We start from the raw sequence: 8,990 nt of genomic DNA on the forward strand, positions 1-8,990 counted from the left end.
TGGCTCTTTCTTCCTTTTTAATATATGCGTTTAGTGCTATAAATTTCCCCCTTAGCACTGCTTTTGCTGCATCCCATAGGTTTTGGTATGTCGTGTTCTCATTTTCATTCGTCTCTATATATTTAGCAATTTCTCTTGCTATTTCTTCTTTAACCCACTGATTGTTTAGGAGTGTGTTGTTTAACCTCCAGGTATTTGTGAATTTTCTAAGTCTCTGATGGTTATTGACTTCTAATTGTATTCCATTGTGGTCAGAGAATGTGCTTTGAATAATTTCAATCTTTTTAAATTTATTGAGGCTTGTTTTATGTCCCAGCATATGATCTATTCTGGAGAAAGTTCCATGAGCACTAGAAAAGTATGTGTATCCTGGTGATTTGGGATGTAATGTCCTGTAGATGTCTGTTAAATCTAATTCATTTATCAGATTGTTTAGGTTTTCAATTTCCTTATTGGTCTTCTGTCTGGTTGATCTATCTATAGGAGAGAGTGATGTGTTGAAGTCTCCCACAATTATTGTGGAAACATCAATTGCTTCCTTTAGTTTTGCCAGTGTTTCTCTCATGTATTTTGTGGCACCTTGATTGGGTGCATAGACATTTACGATTGTTATTTCTTCTTGCTGAATTGCCCCTTTTATTAGTATGTAGTGGCCTTCTTTGTCTCTCAAAACATCCCTGCATTTGAAGTCTATTTTATCTGAGATTAATATTGCTACACCTGCTTTCTTTTGGCTGTGGCTTGCATGAAATATTTTTTTCCATCCTTTCACTTTCAGTTTCTTTGTGTCCCTGTGTCTAAGATGAGTCTCTTGTATGCAACATATTGATGGTTCATTTTTTTTGATCCATTCTGCGAATCTGTATCTTTTAATTGGGGAGTTTAATCCATTTACATTCAACGTTAAAACCGTGAAGGCATTTCTTGAATCGGCCATCTTATCCTTTGGTTTATGTTTGCCATATTTTTCCGTCTCTCTATTAATATCCTTTATTGTACCCATACCGAATCTCTTCAGTACTGAACCTTTCTCCAAGTCTCTCTGTCCTGTCTTTGTTTCTCTGTCTGTAGGGCTCCCTTTAGTATCTCCAGTAGGGCAGGTCTCTTGTTAGCAAATTCTCTCAGCATTTGTTTGTCTGTGAAAAATTTAAGCTCTCCCTCAAATTTGAAGGAGAGCTTTGCTGGATAAAGTATTCTTGGCTGGAAATTTTTCTCACTCAGAATTTTAAATATATCGTGCCACTGCCTTCTTGCCTCCATGGTGGCTGCTGAGTAGTCACTACTTAGTCTTATGCTGTTTCCTTTGTATGTGGTGAATTGCTTTTCTCTTGCTGCTTTCAGAACTTGCTCCTTCTCTTCTGTGTTTGACAGTGTGATCAGTATATGTCTTGGAGTGGGTTTATTTGGATTTATTCTATTTGGAGTTCGCTGAGCATTTATGATTTGTGTATTTATGTTGTTTTGAGGATTTGGGAAGTTTTCCCCAACAATTTCTTTGAATACTCTTCCTAGACCTTTACCCTTTTCTTCCCCTTCTGGGACACCAATGAGTCTTATATTTGGACGTTTCATATTATCTATCATATCCCTGAGGTCCATTTCGATTTTTTCAATTTTTTTCCCCATTCTTTCTTTTATGCTTTCATTTTCCATTCTGTCATCTTCCAGGTCACTGATTCGTTGTTCAACTTCCTCTAGTCTTGTACTATGAGTGTCCAGAATCTTTTTAATTTGGTCAACAGTTTCTTTAATTTCCATAAGATCATCCATTTTTTTATTTAGTCTTGCAATGTCTTCTTTATGCTCTTCTAGAGTCTTCTTGATTTCCTTCATATCCCGTACTATGGTCTCATTGTTCATCTTTAGTTCTTTGAGTAGCTGCTCTAGGTGCTGTTTTTCTTCTGGTCTTTTGATTTGGGTGCTTGGGCTTGGGTTATCCATATCGTCTGGTTTTTTCATATGCTTTATAATTTTCTGTTGTTTTTGGCCTCGTGGCATTTGCTGAACTTGATAGGATTCTTTTAGGGTTTGTAGACCTATTGAAGTCCTTAACTCTAATTTATCAGATCTACAGCTTCGTGGAGTACACTTTCTCTAACTAACCAGCAGGTGGCGTCCACGAGCCACCTGTTCTCCACAAGCCAGTTCTCCCCTGCTTAGCCTTTTTTTTGGTGAGTGGGGGAGTGAGTCTTGTGGGGCCCAATTGGTGTACCAAGCTTGCGTGTGTAGTTGGTGTTGCCTGCCCTTTATGTGGGGCGTGTTTCTGGGCAGTCGGGGAGGCGGGGTGGCCCTAACAATCAAATCTCCCTGATGATCCTAGAGTTTTAAAGCTGCTGCAATAGTCTAATCCTTCAGTTCAGTCCTGCCACAGTTTGTCTCTGCCACTGACCCACAAGTCCTTGGTATTGGCGTATGGCTCCTGAGACTTGCAAGTGGGCCCCTCTTCCAGGCTGTGCACCCCGGGTCCTCTGTTGAGGGATGACTGTGCTATGTCACAGGTGAGTGCCGTCCCCCCAGGGCAGTTCTGGGCTGCTGGGCTGTGTAGGGAGGCTCCCAGTCTGCTCAAATGATGGCTGAATGGCGCTTTGTTAATTCACACTGCTCCACCTTCCCAGCTCTGGGACAATCAGCTGAGGTTGCAGGGAAGGCTAATGTCCACGCCCAGTTTTGTGGTGTGTGCCTGTTATTTGAAGCACTTCCGTCACACTGGGTTGTCTGGGGCAGCTCTGGGTTATGGGGCTGGCAATGGGCAGGAGTGTTTCCTGTCCACCAGGATGGTGGCTGTGAGCGGACACCCCCCTTTTCTTGGGAAGTTGTGGTGTTTAGTGAATTTTCTCAGCCACTGGATTATTGCCTTTTGTCTCAGAGCTCTCTTAGTTCTGCTCTTGACTTGACGTGCCCAAATTGCAATTCTTTGAAGCTTTCTGTATTGGGCTTCTTAGAGTAATTGTTGTAGAAAAAGAAAAAAGGATTAAAAAAAAAAAAAAAAAAAAAAAGGGCCCTCCTCAGAGATCTAATGGGCTATTGAAATGCTAATAGACAAAGCAACCAGGGCCATTAAGGAAAGGTCCACAGGGCAGAGAGATCAGCTTTTCTTTGGGATTTGCATATGCGCCTCAAGGCCTGAGCTCCGCCCTTCCCCTTTCTGTGTTCACCAGAACTCCAAAAATCCTCTGCTTTTATTTTGGAGTTTTTCGTGTTATTTTTTTTTTTCTATGCCTGTCTCTTCTCTGCTGGGCTGGCAGCTCTCAGATTCTCTGGTGTCTGGTCTCAGTCTATCTATGGTTGGAGTTTGAATCAGTAGAATGAGTTTCCGAGAAGGGCTACCACTGCAGTTCTCCCTTCTCCTTCCCGGAGCTGGCAGCCCCTTCTCCCACGGGACTGAGCCTGGCAGGGAGGGGCGCGGGTCCCCTGGCCGCAAAAACTTACAGATTTCGCTGATCTCAGCAGTTCGACATTTTCATGAGTGTTGTATGAAGTATGCCCAAAGACAGATTGCTCTGTGGTGTCCAGTCCACGCAGTTCCTGGCTTTGTACCTACTTTCCTGGAGGAGTAACTAAAACTTACAGCTCACCAGTCTGCCATCTTGCCCCGCCTCCTCCATATACATTTAATGATTGGCTTTTCCATTTCTGCAAAGAAGGCTTTTGGAATTTTGGTTAGGACTGTGTTGACTCTGTCAATTTCTTTGGAGAGAATTGAAATCGTAACAATATTTAGTCTTCCAATCTGTAACACAGAATGTTCTTCCATTTAATTAGATCTTTGATTTATTTTAGCCATGTTCTAATTTTCTGTCCTTTACTATCTTTGGTTAGATTTATTCCAAGATTTTTCATTCTTTTAATTGCTATTGTAAATGAATTTTTTTCTTGTTTTCTTCTTTTGATTGTTCATTATTAGTGTATGTAAACACTACGGAGTTTGGGGTATTGATCTTGTACCCCACCACTTTGCTGAATTGTTTATTAGCTCTAGGAGCTTTGTTCAGGATTTGTCAGGATTTTCTATATATAGGATCATGTCATCTGCAAATAGTGAAAGTTTTACTTTTTTCTTTCCAATCTGGATGCCCTTTATTTCTCTATTGTTCCTAATTGCCCTGGCTAGAACTTCCAGTACAATGTTGAATAACAGTGATGTCAGTGGGCATCTTTGTCTTGTTCCTGTTCTTAGGGAGCTTTCAGTTGTTCATCAATAAGTTTGAAGTTAGCAGTGGGTTTTTCATATATGCCCCTTATCATTTTGAGGAAGTTTCTTTCTATTCCTAGTTTTCTAAGAGTTTTATCAAGATGGGGTGCTGAATTTTGTCAAATACCTTTGCTACATCAGTTGAAAGGATCATGAATTTTTTTTCCTTCCATTGTGTTAACGTGGTGCATTATGTTATTTGATTTTCTTGTTTTGAGCCACCCTTGCAAAACTGGGATAAATTCCACTTGATCTTGGTGTATAATGCTTTTAGTGTGCTGTTGGGTTTGATTTGCTAGTATTTTGTTGAGGATTTATGCATCTATATTCATAAAGGGATATTTGAAATTTTCTTTTCTTGTGGCATCTTAATTTGGCTTCAATATTAGGGTGAAGTTGGCCTCCTAGAATGAGTTAGGGATTGTTCCATTCTCTTAATTCTTTTGGAAGAATTTGAGCAGGACTTGTGTTAATTCTTCGTGTAGTATTTGGTAAAATTTCCCTGTGAAGTCGTCTGGTCCTGAGTTTTTCTTTGTTGAGAGGTTTTCGACTACTGATCCAATCTCTTTACTAGTTATTTCTCTGTTAAGATCTATTTTTTCTTAAGTCAATGTAGGTAGTTTGTGAGTTTCTAGAAATTTGTCCATTTTGTCTAGGTTATCTAATTTGTTGGTGTACAGTTGTTCATCATTTTCTCATATAGTCCTTTTTATTACATGGGTTCAGTAATAATGTCCCCCTTTTCATTTTTTATTTTAGTTGTTTGTGTCCTTTCTCCTTTTTTCTTTGTTAGTGTAGCTAAAGGTTTGTCCATTTCATTGATATTTTCAAAGAACCAACTTTTGGTTTTTTGATTCTATTTTTTAATTCTCTATTTCATTTTTCTCTGCTCTCATCTTTGTTATTCCCTTCCATCTGCTCACTTGGGTTTAATTTGCTCTTCTTTCTCTACTTCCAGTTTTGAGGTTAGCTCTCTTATTCAACTTCTTTCTTTTTTTAAAATGTAAGCATTTAAAGCTGTAAATTCCCCCTCAGCATTGTCTTTGCTGCATCCCGTATTTTTTTTTTTTTTTTAAGAGTAGTCACTGATCATGGTTTATTTGGTGTTTTAAATGGTATGACACGTTTGGATAGTTGGTTACACTGTTTACAGGTAGTCTTTCTTTTTACATTACATGGCAGTGTACACCACTTTGATACATTTGGTACACAAAACAAGATCGTTTAGAACAGTTATGCACAAAACATGCAACATTGGATTTATACATTGGAGTCCAGGATGTGACTGAATGGGAGGGAAAGAAGTTGGACTAGGCATTTTGGATTAAGTAACCAGAAGGTATATAATACATAGTAACCATGCATTCTTCTGGTTTGAAAGACAATTGCAGCATGTGCAACATTGGCACTGGTGCCTCAGAGGTGAACTATTTTATACTAACCAGTTTGGGACTATCCAAGACTAGTATCTTATCCAGCATCAGGATATAGCTGTGAGGTTTTATGAATTATTCCTACTTCTAACTTTAAGAAATTGATGTTTTCCCTAGGTCATTTTAATATCACTGCTTTAATCACAGACCAGATAAAAAGGACAACATGCATAATCCCCAACAAAAATCCTGTTGTAACCTAGACAGTAAATGATACAACATTATAAGACTTTAAAATTGCAGCTCTTTTTGGATCCCCCAAAGTGTATCTGCACTCTTCTTCAAACGGGCCTCTTCTTCAGGAGTCAGAGACACTTTGACAATGTCTGAGATTCCATTCTGTCCCAAGATGCAAGGAACACTAAGGAAGACGTCATCTTTTATTCCATAGAGACCCTTAATCAGGGTGGAAACTGGATGTACCCGTCTAAGATTCTTCATTATACTTTCTGCCAAATCTGCCACAGATAGCCCAATGGCCCAGGAGGTGTAACCTTTCAGTTTGATCACCTCATAAGCACTGTTGACCACCTGCTTGTGAACCTCTTTCCAATGTTCCTTATCGGCATCAGTGCCTAATTCAGGGTGCAGATTTTTCAAGGAGACCCCAGCAACATTCACTCCACTCCATACAGGCACACTCGAGTCTCCATGCTCCCCAAGGACCCAGCCATGACAGCTTAATGGGTGAACTCCCAGCCTCTCCCCCATTAGATAACGGAACCGGGCTGAATCCAGATTGCAACCACTTCCAATAACACGGTTTTTGGGAAAGCCACTTATTTTCCAAGCCACATAGGTCAAGATATCCACTGGATTGGAAACAATAAGCAACTTGCAGTTCGGGCTGTATTTTACAACATTAGGAATGATGAATTTAAAGATGTTCACATTACGCTGGACCAAATTAAGACGACTCTCTCCCTCTTGCTGACGTGCCCCAGCTGTGATGATAACCAGCTTGGAGTTTGCAGTCACACTATAGTCTTTGCCAGAGACAATTTTTGGTGTTCTAAGGAAAAGGCTGCCATGTTGGAGATCCATCATCTCTCCCTTCAGTTTGTCTTCTATGACATCAACAAGCGCCAATTCATCTGCCAATTCCTTCATTAAGATACTGATGGCACAGGCCATGCCAACAGCACCAACCCCAACAACTGTAATCTTATTCTGAGGGGTCTGTTCTTCCTTAATAAGATTCTCAATCAGCTGATCCTTGAGAGCTGCCATTTTAGACTTGGAATGGAAAGGAACCGGGACTACACGTCGAGCGGGCGTCTGCAGCGCGCAGTGGTTAGATCCAGACTCGGCAGCGGCAGCTCCGGGACCCCACATCCCGTATGTTTTGATATGTTGTGTTTTCATTTTCATTTTCCTCAAGATATTCCCTAATTTCCCTTGGAGGAATTAGGGAATAACATTTTCCTGGAGAATGGTCCATGTTCACTGAAGAAGAATGCATATTCTATTGCTGTTGAGTGAAATGTTCTATACATGTCTGTTAGGTCTAGTTGGTTTAGAGTATTACTCAATTCTTCTATTTCCTTATTGATCTTCTGTTCATTAGTGAAAGTGGTATATTAAAATCTCCTGCTTTTACTGTAGAACCATCTATTTCTCTCTTCAAATCTGTCAGTATTTGCTTCACATGTTTTGGGGCTCTGCTGTAAGGCATATATTTATTTATAATTATTACATCTTCTTGTTGAATTCACCCCTTTATCAGTATATAAAGACTGTTTTTGTCCCTCTTAACAGTTTTTGACTGCAAGTCTGAAAGTCTGTTTTATCTGCTATTAATATAGCAATCCCAACTCTGTTGGTTTCTAATTGCATGGTATATGTTTCTCCATCCTTTCACTTTCAATCTACTTATGTCCTTGACTTTAAGATGAGTTTCTTATAGACAGCAAACAGTTGGGTCACACTTTTTTTAAAAATTCAATTTTATTGAGATATATTCACATACCATACAGTCATCCAGTGTGTACAATCAGTTGTTCACAGTACCATATATAGTTGTGCATTCATCACCACAATCAATTTGAGAACATTTTCATTACTCCAAAAAAAAAAAAGAAAGAAAGAAAGAAAAAGAACATCCAAAATATCCCATACTTCTTATCCCTGCTGTGGGAGTCCTGGGTCCAGGGCCTTCCCTAAGGGCCTTGAAGACTGTGCACACAGCAGCTTGCGTGACCTAGGTCAGTTAAGGTTTGACCTACTCTCCTAATAAAAATCAGGCCTCTGGCACTAAATGTAATCTTTATCTTACCTCCGTCCTGAAACTCCCTGAGATACTATTAGCTACAAGATGACCTATAATCCTTCCTTCTTCCCTGTTGACTACAATCGATCCTTCCCTATGTCACAAGACCACCCCCCCCCCATTACCGCGCTTATGCTCTCATACCCATTGGAATATCATTGTCTCAAGCTTCTATAACTGGCTTGATCAGCCACTACAAATTACGGAGTACTTGCACACTGAGCCCTGAACTCGCCACCATTCAGAGCAGCTCCTGACTTCATTCAGAGCAGCGTAACTGACTTCCATTTCCTTGTAACTAAGCCCTGTATAAAAGCTCATGTCTCGCATATATGAAAAACCCACAGCCAGCATAGTACTCAATGGTGAGGGACTGAAAGCCTTCCCTCTAAGATCAGGAATGAGACAAGCATGCCCGCTGTCACCACTGTTAGTCAACATTGTGCTAGAAGTGCTAGCCAGGGCAATCCAGCAAGACAAGAAATAAAAGGCATCCAAATTGGAAAGGATGTTATTTGCAGATGATATGATCTTATATCTGGAAAACCCTGAGAAGTCAATGATATATCCACTAGAGCTAATAAACAAATTTAGCAAAGTAGTGGGATACAAGATTAATGCACATAAGTCAGTAACGTTTCTATATGCTAGAAATGAACAAAGTAAAGATACACTCAAGAAAAAGATACCATTTTCAATAGCAACTAAAAAAATCAAGTACCTAGGAATAAACTTAACCAAAGATGTAAACGACCCATACAAAGAAAACTACATAACTCTACTAAAAGAAATAGAAAGGGACTTAAAAGATGGGAAAATATTCCATGTTCATGGATAGGAAGGCTAAATGTCATTAAGATGTCAATTCTACCCAAACTCATCTACAGATTCAATGCAATCCCAATCAAAATTCCAACAACCTACTTTGCAGACTTGGAAAAGCTAGTTACCAAATTTATTTGGAAAGGGAAGATGCCTCGAATTGCTAAAAACACTCTAAAAAAGAAAAACGAAGTGGGAGAACTTACACTTCCTGACTTTGAAGCCTACTATAAAGCCACAGTTGTCAAAACAGCATGGTACTGGCACAGAGATA

The 8,990-nt window shown here is 39.7% G+C and overlaps 1 protein-coding gene across 1 annotated transcript; it reads right to left on the reverse strand.

Annotated features, from left to right (window-relative positions):
- Positions 1-5,302: 5,302 nt before the first annotated feature.
- LOC119524439 (L-lactate dehydrogenase A chain-like) lies at positions 5,303-6,949 on the reverse strand. Its single transcript, XM_037823111.1, has one exon. The coding sequence runs from the start codon at positions 6,853-6,855 to the stop codon at positions 5,857-5,859; it is 999 nt and encodes a 332-aa protein (XP_037679039.1). The 5' UTR covers positions 6,856-6,949; the 3' UTR covers positions 5,303-5,856.
- Between the last annotated feature and the right edge of the window lie 2,041 nt (positions 6,950-8,990).

Source organism: Choloepus didactylus, chromosome 2 (genome assembly GCF_015220235.1).
Source record: "Choloepus didactylus isolate mChoDid1 chromosome 2, mChoDid1.pri, whole genome shotgun sequence".
NCBI lineage: Eukaryota > Metazoa > Chordata > Mammalia > Pilosa > Megalonychidae > Choloepus > Choloepus didactylus.

Excerpts from the sequence above, each read along its gene's own strand:
- LOC119524439 (XM_037823111.1), bottom strand. The coding sequence starts at position 6,855 with ATGGCAGCTCTCAAGGATCAGCTGATTGAGAATCTTATTAAGGAAGAA.